Source organism: Coturnix japonica, chromosome 1 (genome assembly GCF_054131305.1).
Source record: "Coturnix japonica strain WE chromosome 1, WE-NBRP24, whole genome shotgun sequence".
Lineage (NCBI taxonomy): Eukaryota > Metazoa > Chordata > Aves > Galliformes > Phasianidae > Coturnix > Coturnix japonica.
The window spans coordinates 103,730,361-103,753,358 of NC_140663.1; the positions used below are offsets into that span (position 1 = coordinate 103,730,361).

The 22,998-nt window shown below is 42.5% G+C and overlaps 1 protein-coding gene across 5 annotated transcripts in view; it reads right to left on the minus strand.

Annotated features, from left to right (window-relative positions):
- Nucleotides 1-16,005, minus strand: part of PRRG1 (proline rich and Gla domain 1) — a 30,519-nt gene extending 14,514 nt beyond the window's left edge. For 2 of the 5 annotated variants that reach the window (XM_085549357.1, XM_085549345.1), the window contains exons 1-3: nucleotides 15,934-16,005; nucleotides 2,972-3,052; nucleotides 17-66 (exon numbers count right to left, since the gene is read on the minus strand). In XM_085549357.1, the coding sequence (XP_085405483.1) occupies nucleotides 17-26 (10 nt within the window). In that variant the 5' untranslated portion in view covers nucleotides 27-66; nucleotides 2,972-3,052; nucleotides 15,934-16,005. Of the gene's footprint in view, nucleotides 1-16; nucleotides 67-2,971; nucleotides 3,053-3,408; nucleotides 4,802-15,933 lie in introns of those variants that run through there. The other 3 variants (XM_032449356.2, XM_015884435.2, XM_085549351.1) reach the window with 2 other exon arrangements.
- Between the last annotated feature and the right edge of the window lie 6,993 nt (nucleotides 16,006-22,998).

Genomic DNA, 22,998 nt, shown 5'->3' on the forward strand with positions numbered 1-22,998 from the left:
ACCAAGTTAAACTTACCACTGTCCATGATGATCACTGTCAAGGCACAAAACTTGCAAATATCACACCTGAAAATAAAAAAGAAAACATCCTGTTGAGTTGTGGATTATGATCAACTTGGGAAAGTTTATAATAATATGTGGGAATGAAAATAAATGTTTTACATCAGTGCTGGAAACCTTGTGATTAAGATTAATCTCCATTTTTAGTTGTATCGCTACCACATGCATTGTAACTTCAGTAGTATAAGAGTACTAAAAGATGACTCTTAAGAAATGGTGAATACTACAACCTTCATCAAAGTTTTCTATATTTAGAATATGAAAATATGACATAAAATGGGTGTGCTTCATTTTAAACTAATCTGAAACCTGTTTTATAGCTTGAAAGGTTAAAGTACATGTATCTTATCTAGGACTCAAATTCACACTGCAGAGAATATGAAGCTAACTTTATTCTATGGATCAGATTTGGGAAGGCAAAATGAACACATACAGAATCATTCAAAGCCTGCTACTGATTAAAACAGGATGCATTAAGATCAAAGGTAAAGCAAGACCTGTGATTTGGCAAAAGAACCCGCAATACAACCAAGGATCCCAGCCAGCCCTACAAGAACTCGCACGTACTTTATCCACATCTTGGAAGGATAAAAGACAAAAAGATGCGCACAGTCATGAAATAGCCTGAAGCACAGCACAGCCACCAGATAGTCATTAAGAACTACACCTGAAAGCTACAATAGTTATTTGAGGGACTGTTCTCAGTTTCTTGGAACCTTCAGTAGTCTGAGAGAAGTTAAGAAAATAAAAACTTTAAGTAAAGGACCAGAACATTGCAGATGCCCAACCAAGCTGGCAGAACACCACATGAGGTTAAAGATTCTTTACTAATAAATTACCAACTCCTAAAGATTTGCATCAGTTCTACTTTGGAGGTCAAGTTACACATCAACATATCATTCCATATGCATGCCCTCGGCCTCCATAGAACCAAAACCTCATATGCAAACATCTCCATTAAGAAGTGCTAACTGTGCACAAACGTTGGCTGTAGCTGCTGTAATAAACAGGGAAAGTTAAGACTTCCAACACTAATTTGTTAAGCAAGATCAGACTTCAATACTCGTCATAAATGGAGCTCTATAAACACATCCCAGTCTTCTAACAAAACCTTAGGCCTGAGACTAAAGGAAACATGGGATGGAAAGTAAACTAATTTTTAAGCAAGTTCTTCATGTCTCTGCAAACATAAATAAACATGAATTAGATTAAAGCGCTCTGAAGTCACACCACCATGATGTTTAGTGTATCATTACTAAGCATAGTAGGGTCACAGAAACAGAGGGCTTAAATTCTGGGGAAAAAAAGGTACATGGTCTCCTCCTGCAGCATTTCTTTTTCTCAGCCGACTATCCAAGAAACTGAAAAAGTCCCTGTAACACGTATTGCAGCTTTCATGCGTGGTTCTTACTGATCTTCAACAGTCTATATTAGATTCTTAAAGCAATTACAGATATTTAGAGATCTCTGGAACTAATTATGTCAGTTTTCCTACAAATGTGTCTCTTTTTTGTTGTTTTTTTTCTTTAGCACTACTCCGCGTTCCCTCCCCATCTCTGTCTCTGTCCAAACTTCATTTCCAAGCCTCCTGCTGCCCCTACATCCCCACAGCTCACTGCAAGTTCCCTGCCATTGCGCCTCAATACAGGCTGAGTGAGAAGCTGATGCAGGCAGCGATGCCCTGCTGTTACACAGGAAAAACACATAAGTTGAGCCCACAGGACAAACTTTTCCCTACTATTCAGGTCATTCATTAGATTTCAGACCTCTACTCTCTGATAGTCTTGGTTCTAACTGACTAAATAGTTCAAAAACTGTTTGGAAAAAGGGATCAAATGCAGACAAGGACCTTTTTTTGCTCCATAAACCAGCTGATAAAACTGAAGAGGGTTGGGCAACACTGCAGGAATATCTCAACTTGCTACTGACTCATTTGTTCCTTTACTCAGCTTTTTACTTAGAATTCCATGTGTTTTAGCCTTCAAGAGCCTCAACTGAAAGGTAGGACTGGTCTTATGTTGTTAGAGCAATGTCTGCCGTATACTTATACATCTAAAATACACATATATATTCACAAACACCAATGCAAGAACAAATACACCACAGATATAATCTTAGTTGTAACACTAACGCTTAACGTTTCAGGAATTTATATTAATATGTATCCTCCTCTTCCCACCTTTCAAGAGCAGGTTGTACAGTGGACAGCACTGTCTGCAATACAGCTGAGCTAATCATCATGCTCCAAGTTCAACAGTAAGCTGATGCATCTGACCATAGACCATAAAACAAGCAATCACTTCTTAGTGCCTATTTGACTGTCAGTGTGGTGATAAGAAAATCCCCAAACAAAACAAATCAAAAACTAAATCAGCCATTCACCTCTAGTAGAAAATATAATCACAGAATTGTAGGGGTTGGAAGGAACCTCTAGAGATCATCGAGTCCAACCCCCCTGCCAAAGCAGGCTCCCTACACCATGTCACACACGTAGGTGTCCAGTAATGACTCAGTAGGAAATACAATGAGTTCTAAGGCACACATGAGACAGCAGAAGAGACGTACCAAGGCCTATGTTTGGTACCAGCATGACTATGCTCAACACCAAGGGGCTGTAGCATTTTACATCTTGAAGCGACATACCAAGCTGTGCATTTCTTCCCAAATATAGCCTAAGTATTTTTCCTCAATCTTCAGTGTTCACGCTTTGTACACGCTGTACAAGCATAAAATCAGAATATCATGTACCCCATAAATTGGGTTGACTGATTTCAGCAATAAAAATCATCAGTTCAAGAGAGTATTTCTGTAAAGTTCTGTTGCATGTTAGAATAACCATATTCTGTTAGAATACGCTCCTGACTCCGTTTTTTGACCACAAGTTTAATTGAAGCACTGGTGTAGCACATACCATTCAAGGGCAGAGGATCTGACAGAGGGCACATAAATCCAAAGTACTTTCAATATTCTTGCTCACCAACTGTCATGTAGTCTAGAAAAAAAACAACAATGTTGAGCACAAAGCATCGGGAAAGGACCCTTAAGGAATAACACAGAGCAATAGCTATACCTTTCCTCCTTCAATTTCTCACTTCCTCAATTAACAGTGACTAGGAGCACAGTAAGGCCAGCAGGCTCCTCAGCTGGGGGAGAAACACGCACTCTAGCACACAGGTAGGGAAAGGGAGATGGTTTTGCTCCATTCATTAACTTCAGCACAGGAAGTTCCGCACGAATGTACACAAGAACTTCTTTACAGTGAGGGTGACGGAGCACTGGAACAGGCTACCCAGGGAGGTGGTGGAGTCTCCTTCTCTGGAGATATTCAAGTCCCGCTTGCATGCCTACCTGTGTGACGTGGTGTAGGGAGCCTGCTTTGGCAGGGGGTTGGACTCCATGATCTCCAGAGGTCCCTTCCAACCCCTACAATTCTGTGATTCTATGATTCTTCAATACAGCTCTAACAAGGGATGCAGTTGTTAGTTGTATAACCTGCACAATTAATGAGACTACTGAGATGCAGTTTACAGCCAGACACCTCCAAAGAACTATAAACATCTTCAAGCTATAAATATTTAGGTTCTGCTGGAGCTTTTTATGTAAGCAAACATATTCAAGGGACACTGCTAAGTGAAACATCAGTGGATGCTCAGTACAAAAACAAACACCGCTCTTTTAGTGCCAGGCCCCAAAGCAGGTGAAGTGAATCAACCAAAATACACCCGTGGGAGGTCTGTTTAGAAGAAAAATGAAAACAATAATTAATTACACAGGATGACAGACAATAGTTATTAAATTGTCATTTATTCAAAATGTAGAATCCCAGTTGCACCACATTTTCTTGCAAGGATGTAAAAGCCAAATCACAGAATCACAGAATGACCCGGGTTGGAAGGGACCTCAAGGATCATGTAGTTCCAACCCCCCTGCCTGGCAGGGCCACCAAACATACACCTTTACTAGATCAGGTTGCCCAGGGCCCCGTCCAACCTGGCCTTGAACACCTCCAAGGACGGGGCATCCACAACCTCCCTGGGCAGCTTGTTCCAGGGCCTAACCACTCTCCTAGTGAAGAACTTCCCCCTACTATCCAAACTAAATCTACCCTATTTCAACTTAAAACCATTTCCAAATGTTACAGAAGAGTGTAATTTTACTTATTACAAATGTCTTCCTAAAGAAACTTTTTCCTTAGGAAAAGCACACAAAAGAATTTAAACAGATTCATACACTGGAGAAATATATTGCTTTTGCTCTGAGCAGGACATCCACACTTTATGGATAGGGGAAAAGGTTGTGCTTTCTAAGTTTGATCTGTTGGCAACAGCAGCCAGTCGTGGAGTCAGGCCAGGAATAAAGAGGGATTAAACACTTTAGAAACTACTATCAGACAAAGATATAAAAGAATTGTCCCACCTGAGACCACAAAGAACATGGATATGAGTGAAAGAGAACTGAAAAAAAACTCTTCAGCTTTGTAAATGCTATTCAATCACAGCATTATAACACATTATCATTAATTTTGATTACATAGGGATTGAAATCACAGCCTGGATCAGTGAGAGAAGCTTGTACTTAGGGGACTGCTATTATGCCTTAAAAATCGATAAAATATATAATCACTCTCAGAGCCTGCATGCAAAGTACAACTCTTACAGAGCCGCATTGGACAGAAAAGGCTGCTCATGACTAACACTGGGCAATGTTTCAGCTGGCTGAGGCTGTAATCTTAAGATTCTACCTCAGCTTCACAACCCATTCTGAAAGCTTTTATTATTATTTTTTTCCCTGTTGTTTTAGAGCTGCAATAATATTCTGTCTGCTTATTCCCTGGTTCCTGCCAAGCTCCTCCAGTAACAGTAAGTCAAGACAGCTCTTTCTTACTTTCCTTCCCAAACAGACATGAACAATCTGAGGTGTGGGGGCCATAGTGGTGAGGCTGGTCTCTTTTCAGTAGTGTGTGGGGACAGGACTAGGGGTAATGGGATGAAAGTACAGCATAGGAAGTTCTGCACTAATGTGTGCAAGAACTTCTTTACAGTGAGGGTGACGGAGCACTGGAACAGGCTGCCCAGGGAGGTGGTGGAGTCTCCTTCTCTGGAGATATTCAAGACCCGCCTGGACGCCTACCTGTGTGACGTGGTGTAGGGAGCCTGCTTTGGCAGGGGGGTTGGACTCCATGATCTCTAGAGGTCCCTTCCAACCCCTACAAATCTGTGAGTCTGTGAATTAAGTGGGAATGGTGCATGCTTAAATAAGACTATCACAGTAAGCTGTATTTTTATCCTGATTTTGTATTGCATCAGCAGCAGTGATACCATGTAATGTAATCATTCAAACTCTCTTCAATGCCTTTTAACCAAATCCGACACCGAGACTTCTTCATGCATTACCTTAAGTACTCCCTGAAAATCAATGACCAAGAAGAACAGAGAAACCCATTAATGCTTTCAGTTTAGTACAGATGGCTTTCACCATTTGTGGAAGCCTTTCAGGAGGAAGATGCCTTGGACAAGTGCAAATCATTACCCATTTTCACTGGCGAAAGGTTGGCAGTCAGCAAGCACACAGCCTCAGCCTGTGTGAACATCTACAAGTCGCTAAGACAAAGGTGGAGAAATGAAAGTAGGGAAATAACAAAGCCAGCACATAGGAGGTGTCTAACAACATTGTGACTTCCTTAACAGTTGGGTCACAAAGAAAATATGCATAATAGAGAAGAGAACTCAGATTACTGAAGTAGGAAAGTGCAAGAGGTGACAGAGGCAACAAAATAGCTTGATTACAGTTGTGGTGCTCCCTGATCCAATTACATTTTAAGTGATGGCTTCCAAATCAAACTCGGGCTGTTAACTGCTTCAATAGTATCTACTCAAACATTGGCCTGAATAGATGGACTCATTTGAAACCAGTACAGTGGTCATGAACAATAACCTATAAGCACTGCAGATTTATCTCTGTCAATGACTATGCTCACATTAGTCAGGAATGCAGAGCAATAGAAGCAAGTCTAAATAACAAAGCAGTTGGTCCTGAGGGCCCAACACTAACATAACAGGCATGGTGAAAATTTTGCTTCACATTATGTCTGATTTGGTCCCTGAGCTGAATGAGCACCATGTGGTTGTTGGCCTGCATTAGGTATAGTCTCAGAGCACATCACAGAATCACAGAATTATCAAGGTTGGAAAAGACCTAGAAGATCATCCAGTCCAACCATTACCAATACTTCCCAGCTAAATCATGTTCATCAACACAACATCCAAACGTTACTTGAACACTCCCATGGTCGGTGACTCAACCACCTCCCTGGGCAGTGCATTCCAATGCCTGACCACCCTTTCTGAGAAGTAATACTTCCTAATGTTCAGCCTCATTTACTTTCCGCCAAAAGTAATTCAATTTAATTGCATTAAAACAATTCCACAGTGTGAACACAAAGCACAGAAAGAGGTGACAGTTGGGAGTTTTGCTTCCATAAAACACTCCTAATCTGAACCAAGATGCTGCTGTAGATACGCCCAGTGCGCTGTGTGACTATCAGCAAAGCACTAAGAAGCTGTGAGGAAGGAAGCTCTAGATAACATCATTTCTCAACAGAATCTCAGAGGTTGTTATGGGACAAAAGTGAATGGCTGACAAAACCTCCTGCAGAGCTACAGAACTCCTTTGACAAACAAGCAGACCAAAACACAGATAACACGAAACCCTCCTTCAAGTGAGAAATCAGTGGATGTGCTGCTAAGTAAGTGTAGGCCCAACCCAAAGCCACAGTTTTCAGGGCAAAACCTGAAAATGCCATGCTTACCTATAGCTGAAGGGAACTACAAATAATAATAATAATAAAAAAAAACAAACAAAAACAAGCGAAACACACACACAAAAAGAGATAAAACAGAACACTACAACAACAAAAGAAAGAACAGCCAAAAATCAAATCCAAACAAACAAAACACTTCCTCACAGTGCAGACAGGCTCCTTGAGCAGTCTGTGTGTCTGCCTCCTCTTCAAAAGCTGTGTTCTCCTGCCAGATATTAAGCAGTGCTCTGTAAGAATTTAGTCTACTCAAAGGACTCAACTCCTCTTAAACTGAATCTGTGTGTTGAACGTACTTAAAAGTAACTAACAGAAACAGAACACTGATACGCTGCATACCACAGGGCCCAATATCACAGTATCACAGTCTCGTGAGGGTTGGAAGGGACCTTAGAGATCATCGAGTCCAGTCCCCGGGATTCGAGCCTCCTGTGTAGCAGAGCGGCACTTGTACCACTTGCGCCACAGGGGGATTCGAACCTGGGCCCTGGTGTTGCAACGCGGCACTCCTACCACTGTGCCACTGGGGCACACCCCCGGGGTACACCTGGTGTTTGCCCCTTCAGAAAAGGTCACAAGGCTAAAAAATGTACAGTTTTTCCTACTTGATAATCCTTACAGATATTTCTTCCCCAACTCATCTTTCAGAAAGCAAAACCATGACCCCAATGTCACAAACAATACCTTCCTGCTTCTTCCAATAACAGAAGCTGGCTGTACAAAATTCAGCCTCCAACCGCATCACTCTGTATCCAATACTCTTCCCAGATGGAGAGAAGAAAGATCTGACAATTCTGCACGTTTGAAAGAGATTATCCTCAATTCTCTGAGGCTGTTACTTGAAATTGTGGCAGTGCTCTGAAGGCTCAGGAGCAATAGCAATTCTAAACTAACGCTATTTTTGAAGGGGAATGAGGAAAATAGAGCTCAGAACGTGCACTTCCATTGCCAAAAGAAACCTGGATCATTTTACGCATCTTTGTTGTGCATGGAATACTGTATAACTAACCTAAGCCTGCAACTTCATCAAGTTTATTTTGCTCTTCTGTGAAGAAAAGGTGCAGTGAATATTCAGCTGTGTTCGGAAACTGCATTTAGCACATGCTTGCTAGTCCAACGTCTCACACCTCATTTCATTTAGAAAAATTATCCAGAAGCAATAAAAAGTCTTTTCTCTAGTTTAGTGTAGCACTTCACAGAGAAATGTGCAAACAAAGCCTTGGCTTCCAAATATTTATGCACCGTCAGCATATTTCCGTACAAGTTTCCACCCAGCCTGTTTTCCCCTGAAGCAATGCACATACGATGGCATTTCAGAGCATGTTTTAATGGGATTTTCCAGTCGCACACAAATTAATTTGCACAGAAGCGCCCCAAGAATTATAAGAAAGCTATAAACATATAGTTCATCTAATTGAGATATATGATAACTGGGTAAAAAGATAATGGGGAACAACTGCTACTACAGAATTATGATTTTTTTTCCATCACATAGGGCGACATCATAAAAAGAGCACACAAAGGCATACAGCACCAGAAACCATAAGAGAACTGCGGCTACTTAGAGGGTAAATACCCTACACAAAGCAGAAAATAGATCTTTTTTTAATATTGCTACTTCCTTCTCTCTTAACAGCCACCCTCTTCTTCCCCTTCTCATCAGCATTACTCACATTTCCATACAAATTAAGCGTGCACACATCCCGACTGTCTCTTCTAAAGCATTACACATTTGAACAAGCCTACACACAATCATTCCAGCTGATTTACATGTTCGCAGCGTATTAAAACAAGATGGTAACAAGATGGTTTGGCTTCAGCCATGAAGAGGAGTGAAGGATTTTCTCCTTCCTTCCATCTACCCTTTAATGAGGATCAGTGCCCCTGATCTGGGCTAAGGCAGTTTGGTGCTCTGCATTGCAGCCTCATCCAAACCATATCATCCAGACCATATCAGTCTCCCTCCCCTCCACCGCTAGTACTCAATCAGTTAGCACTCAACAGCAGAAAAATTAAGTTGAATTCATGGAAGTTCTCCTAAACAGAGCAAATTACAGAACCATCTGGAATGTCATCATTCAAGAAAAGACTGGAAGACAAGTTAATTTTGAAATAAATGCCATAGGAAAGCTTTAAGTCACAGCCTCTCATTGCCCAACATTGCATAACCCCACAAAAAACAAAGCCAAAGAATTCCAGTAGTCACAAAGCCACCAGTATCAGGGTTCAGCTACAAAGAATTTCTGATACTTTCCAGCACTGAAAGCAGCAGAGCAGCTCCAGAACTAGAACAATAAAACTATTGACGCTCTCCTGCTTATAAAGTGATTCAGTGCATTACACATTCTGAGTAGGAAGCACAAAAAACCATATAAAACAAGAACATTCTGAAGGATTTTGGATTTCAAAATCAGTTTTAAAAGACTTAGGGCAAGGAAAATTTTACACGCTGAAACCAATTAAGTATTGACATGCCAGATTAACGCTCAAAATTAACCACATTTGAAGATACGATTTATCTTAGTTATGTCAAAAACTCACGCAATTAGGTTAAGAGTTAACTGCTAAAAAATGCATTTTCAACAGGAAGATCATCTACTGTATTTGAATGCCTAGCATTTGTCGTGGGGATAGGACTAGGGGTAATGGGATGAAAGTACAGCATAGGAAGTTCCACACGAATGTGTGCAAGAACTTCTTTATGGTCAGGGTGACGGAGCACTGGAACAGGCTGCCCAGGGAGGTGGTGGAGTCTCCTTCTCTGGAGATATTCAAGACCCGCCTGGACGCCTACCTGTGTGACGTGGTGTAGGGAGCCTGCTTTGGCAGGGGGTTGGACTCGATGATCTCTGGAGGTCCCTTCCAACCCCTACAATTCTGTGATTCTGTGTTTTAGGGAGAATCAAAGGGTGGGTTTCCCACCCACCCTACAGGCTGTATCTTCTCCATCACCTAGAGAATGTGCACACCCCCCCCCCCCCCCCCCCCCCACTGTCCTGCTCCCTCCCTGAGCCAACACAGGCTATGGCTGGCAGCCATCCAGCTCATGGAAAGCCTTCTGTGTGCCTGTGTTTGCTCAAAAACAAATCATCTCCTAGTCCAGTCGACTATACAGTATTAGGGAAACAGTCAAAATGCAAAATCTAACAAGGATGGAGACGAAAAGCAAGAAACTTGTTTTCAAGCAGTGGGACGTGCTTAGATCAGCTAAGCTGCTTACAAAGCCACGCACTCAGTTCTTCATCCTAAGCCATGCCTTTATTTCGTCGCTGCCCACAGCTCTGATAAGTGGCAGCAGCAAAGAGAAAAGAGCACAGTGAGTCCATTTCATTTCTGATACTCAGATTGTTCAGCAGTGCTGAAAGAAAATGTGAAGGACTGCGCTAATGTGAGATGCTGCAGGGCATTGCTACTGGAAGGCAGGCAAGAGAGTTTGCTGAGGATACTGCTGCTGAAATGTCTTTCCCACTGGAGCAAGAATGCAGGTTAGCAGAATGAAAAGGAGGGTGCTTCTCTTCCTAGCTTTAGCAAATACTTAGGAGTAAGGCTCAACAAATAAAAGCTTAAGTATACACGCAGGGTCAGTAAATAGCACACTGATAAGCCTGGCAGGTTTATCCACAGGCAGGTGAAAAAGTTCATGTCTGAGGAATGCCACTATCTGGTAGCATTCCTATAAACTGGGAACACCAGTGAGATAACCAATCTAAGTTTTCTGAGTGAAAAAAGAATGGTTCTTCAGTGTTAAACACTAAACACTCAGAAATACATTCTGATATCTAATTGTAATAGATATTACGCACCTGACAGTTCATTTAGAGATAGGGATTTAAGGACAAATTGATATAAAGCGATTCTTGAAATTGGTTCACGGCATACATTCTTATGTTACAAGACAAAAAGCTCAGCAAAACAGGAATATCCAGAATTACAACCACAGCACAAAGTGTCTTGGCGTAAACAACAAAAACTCCCATCTAACCTGGGCTTCTGGCAAAAATTAGGACTAGAGGGAATGGTTTTAAGCTGTGCCGGGGGAGATTCAGGCTGGACATTAGGAAGTATTACTTCTCGGAATGGGTAGTCAGGCATTGGAATGCACTGCCCAGGGAGGTGGTGGAGTCACCGACCATGGGAGTGTTCAAGAAACGTTTGGATGTTGTGTTGATGAAAATGATTTAGCTGGGAAGTATTGGGAATGGTTGGACTAGATGATCTTGTAGGTCTTTTCCAACCTTGATAATTCTGTGATTCTGAAAACAGAAGTATGGCAGCTTCAGGCAACCAAATGAACCTTGATAAACTACAGCAGTAATACTGCTACATCTACTACTGTGTTCTCTCTCTGATTTGTAGTATCACTTAATCTGATTGCTGCTGGAGTACTCGTAGCAAAGCAGAGCTGACCAGTGTGTTGAAAAACTAAAAGTATGTCCAGTGGGTAATCTGAAAACATGAATCACAGAATCACGGAATTGTAGGGGCTGGAAGGGACCTCTAGAGATCATCAAGTCCAACCCCCCTGCCAAAGCAGGCAAATGAGATGATGATGACTTCTAAAAGTGATTTCAGAGGCAACCGGAGAAGGCTGCTTCAAAAGCTTTGAAGAAACACTTCGCTGAGTACACACGTGGCACAATGCAATGGATAAAATCTGATTAAAATAAAAAAAGTCAACAAAACAAAACCATAAAAGGAAGCACACGTTTTGAAAACAGGTGACATTCCTAGTTCTACCGTGGTGTCTTAGGAGTCTCTGCCCCAGATGGAAACTCTGTTATGTTGGCCTGTGCACGTGTGTTTCTCACCTTTTCTAAGTGTGTTTCTGAGCAGGTGCATAACTTTCAAAGATGCTGTATGTAATCCTTACCTGTGTTCAGTTTTGGGACCTCAGCACAGGAAAGACATGGAGGTGCTGGAGCAGGTCCAGAGAAGGGCAACAAGGCTTGTGAAGGGCTTGGAGAAACAGCCCTACGAGGAGAGGATGAGGGAGCTGGGGCTGTTCAGTCTGGGAAGAAGGAGGCTGAGGGGAGACATTATTGCTCTCTTCCAGTACCTGAAAGGTTCTTACAGTGAGAGTGGGGCAAATCTCTTCTCACTAGTGACAAGTGACAGGACGAGGGGGAATGGTCTCAAGTTGTGCCAGGGCAAGTTTAGGTTGGATATTAGGAAGAACTTCTTTACAACCCGCATGATACTGTGATACTGTGTGATACATTAAGGGTATTTAGGTACTGGAATAGGCTCCCCAGGGAGGTGGTTGAATCGCCATCCCTGGATGTGTATAAGAGCTGTTTGGATGTGGTACTGAGGGATATGATTTAGTGTAGGGTATTTAGAGTTAGGGTTCTGGTTAGGCTGCAGTTGGACTTGATGATCTTTAAGGTATTTTCTAACCTGGGTAATTCTATGATTCTTACCTATCAGCTTTGGGTAAAAGTGAGCTACAGCCTAAAACATTTATACATCGACTTTCCACAAATCTATTTCCTTCTAAGCCAAAACACATGGTGTGACTTTAGTTAGCGAGCACACAGTTTCTTCACCCTGCCTGCAGATAGGTTTCCTTTTGAAATGTTACTGATCATCAGCTGACCTGCGCTACAACAAAACTGATGGCAATCAGATAAACTCGGTTCAGATTTTACAAACGCATATCAAATTCTACTAAACAAGAATCAGTAAATGGAACAAGGGTGAACAAAGAAAAGTCTGGGTATTGTCACATTAGATTTCAAAAGGTCAGAGAGTTACTGACATATGAACTTGAATAAAAATAGCTGGCAGAAGAACAGATATTAGGCATTAGGTCATTTAGTCCACTCCCTTGCCAGCGCTGCATTGTTTTCTACTGCACGCTGCAAGTACTTTTGTTTATAATGTGGGAGAGGAAGCAAGGGATGCAGGGAGGGGTGGGGAAGAATGAGTGTCTTTGGAGGCTGGAGCAAAAGAAACACTAGAGATATGCAAGCCAGAGAAAGGCAGCACCCTGGAAACACAGATGGTAGGAAAGCAAGAAGAGAGAGCAAGGTGGTATGAAAAGCAACAGAGAAATTCAGAATTGAGCTGAGGGCCTGGAAACAAAAGACCTTGACAGGACTGTGCTAAAATCCTCATCCATAGGAACATGGAACAAATGGGAGCATACAGAACAAATGAGATTTACAGGATTTTTGTATGAGGGGAGTAAATGAGAGAAATGACGTCTTATTTTTTCCAATACACTTGCTTGGAGTACCAGCTGCACGTTGTGGTGCTCCCTCACCCACCCAGCTGGTTCTAAGAGCTGTTGGGTAAGGAAAATGATGCAGGGTCAGATTCAGGTCAGACTTATTTTTCCCCCAGTATTATTAGTTTTGTGATCCACCTCATCACGTGAATAGAAAACTGTCACACTGTTACAAAGAAAGGAGACTGCAGAGATAGGCAGGACAACAGGAGGAATAAGATGACAGGAAAACAGTGAGGGTGACGGAGCACTGGAACAGGCTGCCCATGGAGGTGGTGGAGTCTCCTTCTCTGGAGATATTCAAGACCCGCCTGGACGCCTACCTGTGTGACGTGGTGTAGGGAGCCTGCTTTGGCAGGGGGGTTGGACTCGATGATCTCTAGAGGTCCCTTCCAACCCCTACAATTCTGTGATTCTGTGAAAAAGGGGCTGCTTAAAACAGCACAGAAAACACAAATGTTTCACAATGGTATGGCTGAAAATAAGCCCACATTAAAGCACATTCTGTCTGCACTTTGGCCTCTAAGTTCCTTCATGACTCCACAAAGTCACATTACAATGCTGTTTAAGTGTGGGCACTAACTAAATGCATTTGATTTTAGGGGTACCTCATCTGTGAGTTTGATTTGCAGAAGCAGCACAGGTTTAGATGAGTGATTCTATCTCTTCAAAAGCTCTGCCCTGTACTTGGAGTACAGCAGGAATTTTTATGCAATAAACAATATGTTACTACTTAGTAGTTAACTGTAGTTCAATATAGATATATGGGAGACTGAAGTTAACCCAAATAACCTTTTCGTTTGTGAATGTTTCTGGCAATGACAACATTAGTACAGTTACTGTAGTTGTGTGTTACTCCCTACCATTAACCGAAGAAAACTGATGTCACTAATGGTCTAATCTCAACATTTTACATGCCATAATAAGATGCAATGCTTTATTGCTTGAGCTAACACAGAATCTCGTAGCATTACTTGGCTGCAAATCCCTGGATAAACTTGCGTGAGAAAGATAATCCGTGTTTTGTCTGGGAATTTCCTGATGTTTGTCAGTTCCAAGGAAACAAGGGGTGCTCAGGAATCCCAGGCTCTCTTAACATGCTCTGAAAAACAGATTTCTCTTACGTAGAAGTGAGATACATGAACAGATGAGTAAAAAGTCTCACACTCCTGCAGTCACGCATAGCATTTCTACATGGAAATCCTTCATCTCCTCTTCCCTGCCTTCTAATCTCATTGCCCTGGGGAGCAGCAGGAACTGCACTCACAAACTCGCTCTTCCTGGATGCCTATGGCTGCCAGCTGCCTCACAGAGCTTGTAAACCTCCCCCACAACCACTTAATCAATGGCATTTCCCCCTGTTCTACTGAGGGCCCAAAATTGCGCAACTCCAATACTGGCCATTTCTTTGAATGGGTGTGTGTGTCTGTGTATACATATGTATATACACAAACACACAAAAGACAGTGCTTTTGCACACATACATATTTTCTTATAAAAAGATAAGTAAACCCCTTGTCCAGATTGCTAAGCTGTCATAAGCATTCCTGTGGCAGAGCAGAGAACCAGACTGAAGCACTAATGAGGTTAATCAGAAGTGTGAGAGGTTAACCTGAGCCTGTAGTTAATGCTCCATGAACTCCATGCTGCTGTATGAACAACGCTGCTAACACGGGGAGAAGACGATACAGAACAGGGAAGTCAGAAGCAATGGTGTCCAAAACAAAGGTATTAATTTTAATTCAGAATTCCAATACCGGTGTAACTGTCCCACTCCTCAGACTCATAGAACCGTAGTTGTTGGAATGGACCTCTGGAGCTCAAATAGTCCAACCCTCTGCTAAGGGGTTGCTTTCCCTCTGCTTTCCCACAGGAAAGCATCCAGGTGGGTTTGACTATCTCCAGAGGAGGAGCCTCCATCACATCTCATGGCAGCCTGTTCCAGAGCACTGTTACCAGCACAGTAAGAAACTTCTTTCTCACGTTTGTATGGAACTTCCTGTGCTCCAGTCTGCGCTTATTGTCCCTTGTCCCGTTGCTGCACACCACTAAAAAGAGCCTGGCTCCATCCACATGATACCCACCCTCTAGGCATTCAGCAGTTTTACTAGACTTGCCCATAACAAAGAGGCCATGCAAAACACGAGCTTCTGAGGCACCTCATTTCTCCAGAAGCCTTCATCCTCACCCACTGGTTTAGTTCCTCTCGGTTTTTCTCCCTATCAGCTACTTGCCCTCCCACCCCAGCCAGCCCCAGCCGCAGCTGGGATGATGCTGAGGCTCCCTGCTCCCTATTAAGAGGAACAAGGCGCTCTCTTGGCAGCGTCAGGCTCAGCTGACCCCCGGCGGAGTGGCCTCCCAGCCCCCATTGCTCCTCACCCAGCACTGACCGAGTCTTTAAGCGGCTCTACTAGAAATGAAAGAAAGTTTACAGACGGCTGGAACTCCCTGTTATGCTGTCGCTTCTTCCCTCTAGAAAGAACTTGGAACAGCCGCCTATTTCGGAGACAACCACTAAACTCCTTCGAAAAACAGGATCCGCGGAACTTTTCCTCAGCCAGCCGCAATCAAAGCACGTCCTACCATGGCATGGCCGGGAAGGACAGACCCCCCTCCCCGCCCAGAGGACACCGTGGAGGCAGAGCGCTGCCTCCCGTTCCGACTCTAAGCCCAGCGCACTCCGCGGTCACTCCGACCCCCTTAAGTCCAACAACCAGCCCCCAGCGGCTCAACAACCCCCTATTCCACTCCAATTACTCCCCCAGCCCGTGGCCGCCATCTCCCGGCTGAGCTCCTCCCGACCCCCGTGGCGCTGCTTCTGACTCACCGCTGCCGCTCGCCCGGCGGTCACTGTGAGAGCGGCCGAACCCCGCCAGCCCGCACAACGCTCGGCGGCGTCGGAGCTACTCCGCATGCGCCACGGGACTCCCCGTCCAGGACGGGGGGGCGGGCGGGGCGTGCCCGGGAGAACCGCGCCCACAGGGCGGCTCGGTGTGAGGGGTAACGGCTGGTGGGGGCTGAGCAGCTTTGGGCTGTTGTCTGTGCTGCAGGTTCCACCCTGAAAATGAATCGTAGAATCGTAGAACGGTTTGGGTTGGAAGGGAGCTTTAAGATCATCTAGTTGCAGCCCCTCTGTGATAGGCAGGGACACCACACTGAATCACAGAATGACCCGGGTTGGAAGGGACCTCAAGGATCATGTAGTTCCAACCCCCCTGCCTGGCAGGGCCACCAAACATACACCTTTACTAGATCAGGTTGCCCAGGGCCCCGTCCAACCTGGCCTTGAACACCTCCAAGGACGGGGCATCCACAACCTCCCTGGGCAGCCTGTTCCAGGGCCTAGCCACTCTTCTAGTGAAGAACTTCCCCCTAACATCCAACCTAAACCTTCCCTCAAAAAGCAAAGTGATGACACCCCCAATAGATCAGGTTGCTCAAAGCCCCATCCAGCCTGGTCTTGAGTGCTTCCATGGAGGGGACATCCATAAGGATGAAGAAGTTTGGTTTTTGTGCTGCCCAGACTTGGTGCTGACTGTATGTTTCTCACCTCACTTCCAAAGCTAGGATCGTGGTGGTGGTGTTTGGTAGTGCCTTCATTTTCACCTCAGTGATTTACAGTGATGTGTATGTCTGTCAGGTCTGTCCAACCTGAATCTTTAGAACTCTCATCCACTAACGATCCACCCTTCTCCAAACCAAGAGCAGTTGCAACAGTGAGACCAGCCTTATTTCTGCATATGTTATCAATGCTTGTGCTATAATAATGTTGATAATGAGTTGTGCTGCGAAGAATAAATTCAGATAAAACTATATTTAGAAGAAAAGATACATTTTAAATTGTGGAACTGTAGTTAGAGGTTTTCCATTTATTTATTTTCCAATTCAAGTTTACCTTCTGGTCTAAATCATCAGAGCCTCTATTTTGAATTATAGATGCACAATTCACTAATGTGATGATTTATTTATTTTCAGAAATGAAACTCTATGGTGTAATTCATATGGATACCAATTAGGTTCAAACAATAGCAATAAAAGGACAATTCATGACTCAGCTGGAACTTTAAAAATATTTTACTAAATAAATGATGAGAAAGGTACAAGTTTTAGAAACTATTTCCATCTTACATTATGATATTCTTCAGAATGACAAATGGCCTCAAGTTTGTATGAAAACAATACCAATTAAAATTTCCATGGTGTGAACAAAAAGGATTGGCAAACTCCTAGGTTGCCTGAGTGTAAGATGCCTTCCTTAGGATGCTTGCATCTGATCTTTTGCATTTTAGGTTGGATATTAGGAAGAACTTCTTTACAGAAAGGGTAGTTAGGTACTGGAATAGGCTCTCGAGGGAGGTGGTTGAATCGCCATCCCTGGTTGTGTTTAAGAGCCGTTTGGATGTGGTGCTCAGGGATATGCTTTAGTGTAGGGTTTTTAGAGTTAGGGTACTGGTTAGGCTGTGGTTGGACTTGATGATCTTCAAGGTCTTTTCCAGCCTGGGTAATTCTATGATTCTATGATTTTCTTGTAGGCAACTAGGACCAAAAGGTGTCCAAAAGGGCTGAATTTCTCTTACTGTCTGCCACAGGCACAGGCTGCTTTCACATTTGGAGCAGTGTGTAAGGATGACTCACAGATCTTGGATTTGACTCCTAATCCTAATGCTGCTGATGTTGGCCCATCTTCAGTCTAGGGCTCAACGTTTTCTTCAGTGTCTTGACACCTGATTCTAATGCTTTGGTCCCTGATGATGGAATCCTCTGTAGGAATTTCCTATTCTCTATTATTCTCATTAAAAAGATAGCAGTTTGGTTTCTTCCAAAGAGCTTGGTGCAAATGTTGGATAAAATAGCAGACTCCCCAGGAAGTCACTCTTTCACCAGAAAAAAAGAAACATGAAATCTGATCCACAAATTCCAGTACAGTGAAAAGGTCAACTTTAACAATTGCTAAATTCATATTTAATGAATGGATTCCCAGCCAGATACAAGCCACGTGGGTGCTTGGAATTCATCACTTACCCTTCCATTTGACTGGACAGTGGAGATAGGTTTAAATCATGGTAGGCTAGCTCCCTAACAGTCATACGTTTTCATCTACCTTTCTTTAGAAGGTGGGTGATTTTTCTGTAGTAGTATATGAATACCTGCCACAGATTGTTTGAATATATAGTATTAGACCACACCGTTTTAATTTAATAGCAGTTGATTCAGAAATAACCAGAAAAGTCTGTAGATAAAAAATTCCTTATGAGGACTAAGAGACAATATTTAACTTAATAATTATGCCGTACTTTCTTTCTTGATTCCAGATGCATTGCATAGTTTATTTGTGAAGGCTCAAAGCCAGAAGCTCTTGAGGGCAATGAATAACTTAAAAAGGGCTCTGTGATCAGAGGACAAGAAATATCACAGTTAGATGGGAAGAGAACAAAATCTCTTTGAGTCCCTGAATAGAACGCATTGCAGAATCATTGAGTTATGTGGACTTTTTCTTCAGAAATCATTTGTTTTTTAAGGATATAGTTTAATAATTAGCTGGGAGAGGTATCTTGGTTCCAAGGTGGAATTTCCAGACAGGAAGAGACGCATTAGTGGAGATAGTAGATCTACTGTTTAGGTACCTTAGTAGGATTTGAAAACAAATTCAAATTTCTCATCTATTTTTGTATATGTGGTGGATAAAAACTGGAGTCCCACTTCTTGGAAACGTTCCTCTTTATATAAACAGTTAGATACTCATTGAAATAGCAGCAGGAACCCGTCTGCTGACTGAAGTTCTTAACTCCCTGTTAAGCTAAGTGACACTCAGTTTTCATGAAAAAAAAAATTAAGTCTGTTGTAGAAAGAAGTACTTTTGATATTTTATATCACATTTACTTTCATCTCTAGGAGTACATAGTCATTTGTTTTTCAGAAGACTGTCATAGACAGTTATGCAATTAATTGTCAGTCCAGGGTGCCTTCAGGAATTCTGTTCCTGTATCCTGAAGAAAAAAGGTATAAAAATGAGAATTTATCCAAAACTGTTTGGGATGAAAAAATTATCACATATTCTGCAGCCCAAGAGCAGGACAAATAGTGAAACAAACAAGGATTCTAGCTTGAAAAGAGCTAAAATCTCAATCAAAAACTCATGGCTTAAAAAAATAGAAGGAAGCAGAGTTGTGGGCTGCACAATAACCGTGGCACTGAATTGTTTTATTGAAAGCAGCATTCATCAATATCATAGAATTTAACCTAATTCTAGGAACATCATGTATGTATAGAGTCTTCTTTTTTTTTAAAGTATATTGTATGAGACAAGTAAAGATATCTTTAAATACACAACTTGAAACAAGCAAAGGGAAAAAAAATAAGTATCATTTTCTGCCCACTCACATGCGATGTTTGCCATGCTGTACATTACGCAACTAAATTGTACCTTGCTCTGAAGTGTGGATATCCAACCTTTTGGCTTGCCTGGTTGGACGTACATACACTACAGCACTTCCCTCTTGCACTCTTGCTCATAAACTTGTTTATTAATAGTCTCTTTGTCATCAGACAAAGCAAACAGTGGTAAACAAAGGAGGTTTCTAAAATGCTAAGTCAGACAGATACCCAGTGCTCTCATTAATGAACATTTTCTGCCCTATGACTTTTCTTCGTTTCCTGATAAATGACAAATACCACACATTCGGTTGGTCTGTGGTGAAAAGGCTATTTCAATAGCAAGAAAACAACAGTCTGTCCCTCCTCCTTTTATCCCTAGGTCTTGTTTTACCATCTAAACGTTGAAGCTTCCAATGGCACAAAGAAGCAATAGCCGCTGTGGGGAATTATGCAATGTTTTCCAGCATATTCAGCTATTTCTCCATTCCAGTCATTCTGCTAGGAGCAGCACTCCTTTCAGCCGTATATGGCTGGGCTACCCTCACTTTTGAGCCCATTAAAGTTGCCTCTTCATCAGCCAGAGGAGTGGGTCTGGCAGTACTGACGAGTAGTGTTCCCAAGGAGCCAAGTGTGTCACCTTGTAATGACCCCTAAACCTTCTGGATGCCTCTGCTGGTAACTGCCTCTCCACAGAAACACCGCATTGCAAAATCTTCACACCAGCAGTCAAACTTCACTAGGAAATACCTTGCTGCATTCTGTGAATTTGCACTGCCTTCATTAAACGTACACTTGGGCTATTTCCAAGTGTATTTAAGTGTTGCTTTGTAATACATTAACTCAATTCAAATATTTTAAATTTTTTTATAATCCTTTATTATTGCAGCACAATGACATTGGAATGTTTAGTGTTCTGAATGACTGATCACTCACATCTAAATGGCTTGTGCTATCAGAGAGTAATGTATGATTTACTGCGCTCTTTTCCCAAACACTGACAGGATTTTATGTGTCTTCTGATTGTCTTGTGAATTGTTCCGAAAGAACCATTTTGCATCTGCAAAGGTAATAACCTGAATCACTGTAGATTGCACAAGTGTGCTGTTGATTAAAGACAAATATTACAAAGTAATTGCAAGATATATTGCTATTTTATAACCTGCAGTAAGGGCAGCAGACTGTGTGAGAGCTGTACGATTGTTCTGTTGTGTCCATTCTAGTTTGATTTGTGGCCTCCACATGATCTATGAACGTGACACATTCTTTTTTTATGATTATGAAACTTTTCTCTCTCATCATTTCTCCTGCAGTGTTAACGCAAATGCAAACAGAAAGAAAAACTCAGAAAAGGAAATGTATAAAAACAATCTGAGTGCATTAGTTCTGTGTTGCCGTGTGCGCCCATGGTTCAAACGCCCCTTGTCCCAGGTACTAGCGTTATCCCCCGCTACGGCCAAGAAGTTACTTTCACGAAATTAACTACAGAACAACAGTGTTGCAGGACATGAATCTGCAAGTTATTTAAGACAGGGAAAAACCCTGAAACTGAAAATGATATGCCCTTCCTGGGGCAACATAATAAGCAATTTTCTAAACAGGTCTTGTGATTAATTTTGTTTCTCACTGGAATAGGATATGAGAATATCCAAGCTAACATCCTGGCAGAAAAACAAATAGCTCACGGAAGAGTCCCATTCTAAAATGAGAGATCTAACAACTTTTAGGAAAATTCCAGTTCCTGTAATATTTGTGGAAATGAAGTGATTTTAAATTCACACAGCTCTGCCCTATGAGTTTTGAATATACTTCTGCATGGTTAAGAAGACAGGAAGAGCAGGAAATAGATGAATGACTTTTCATTTTACAGCACCATAAAAAGCTTTTAAAAGTCCATTTGATATAAAAAATAAATAAGCAACTATGTATAACAGGGCTATTCTAGCAATCTCAGCATCCCTGTAACATCACAGGCAACTCAGATTTCTTTTCTGCGGTTTCCAGTGTCCTCCAAAACACTTCAACAAAATATAATACATTCTTGTCTTGTAATACATTCTTTTCTCCTAAACTCTGTTATGCTATTTGTAATATATATTCCATAGACACATTTAATAACAAGCATACAAAAAGGGCAAGTATCCCAAATATAAGGTCCTCATAAATTCAAATGACTGGAAATTGGCTTTACTTTTCGCTTCATTACTTCTTGCTGTCAGAATTCCACCAATAATGTCTTAGAAGATACAACACCATACGCCTTCTGATTGTTTGTGAGTCAAAGGAAGACTATATTCTGCACAATCCTTCAGATCCTCTATTGTGCTATACTTCTGCTAAAGAAGATGACTTGTTCGAAGACTCCACTTATCTTCTGGGCAGAAGAACAGGTCTCTTGGGATAATTTTTTGACTGAATGTGCTGTTTTGATTAATGTGTTTCTGTTCAGAGGAATTTTGCTACAACAAAGGAATGGTCAACACAGTTTTCATAGAGTTGAACAAAGGCAAATGACAAGTGCTGGCCATGAGGAGAAAATAACAGTACATGCTGGGGGCCAACCTCTTGGAAAGTATCTTGGCAGAAATGAACCCGGGAGTCCTGGTGAACATCAAGCTGATCACGAACCAGGCAAATCCTTGTGGTGAAAGAGACCAACAGCATCCTGAGCTGCATTAGGCAGAACAGATAGTTGAGGGAAGTGATCCTTCCCTTCAGCTCCATGCTGTCGAGACACATCTGGAGTGCTGGGTCCAGCTCTGTTCTCCCCTCTACAAGGGAGACATGATTTTACTGGACTGTCTAGTGAAGGGCTATTAAGATGACTGAGGAACTGAAGTAGTAGCAAGCAGAGCTGGGCCAGAGTGAGTGAGTGGTCTTCTATGGACCTGGCACCCCTAGGCCAGGGCTGAGTCAGCTCCATAGCAAAGGTGGGGCCCTGGAGGCCTTGGCAGGCCAGAGTGTAGCATGGCCAGGACCGGGCCTTGGCATTTCCCTCAGCCCTTCTTCAACCCTGGGGCATAGGCCACCACGGAGGCTTCCTGCCTGTGTCCCTTCCCACACCATGCCTTCCCTAGCAGCAGATCCTGGCCTGCAGTACCATCAGCTCAGATATGGTACCCATTCCCCAGGAGCTGCTGGGCCCTAAGGGACTCCAGTCCCAGACATCTAAAGTTGTGTCCATGCTGGACTTCAGGTTAAATTAGTAACTGTTTTACAACCATCTATGGCTAGAAAGGAGCACTGAAAGAAATTTTAATGTCAGAAAGCATGTGAGTGTTACTGTTGGTAAAGAAATCAAGCAAAGGTCCCCCCAGCGAGGTGCTAACTCCTGCTATAAATGAGTAAACAAGTGAGTAAGAGGCTTTCAGTTCACTGCACACAAGCCTGCATGAAATCAGGTTTGAGCTTCTGTATCAGCACCAGCAATGTAATCATTTGCTTTGGCTCTAAGGCTTATCCTTCTTAGTATTATAAAGAGCTAGTGAGTTACACGTATTCATTCACAGATTATTTTGAA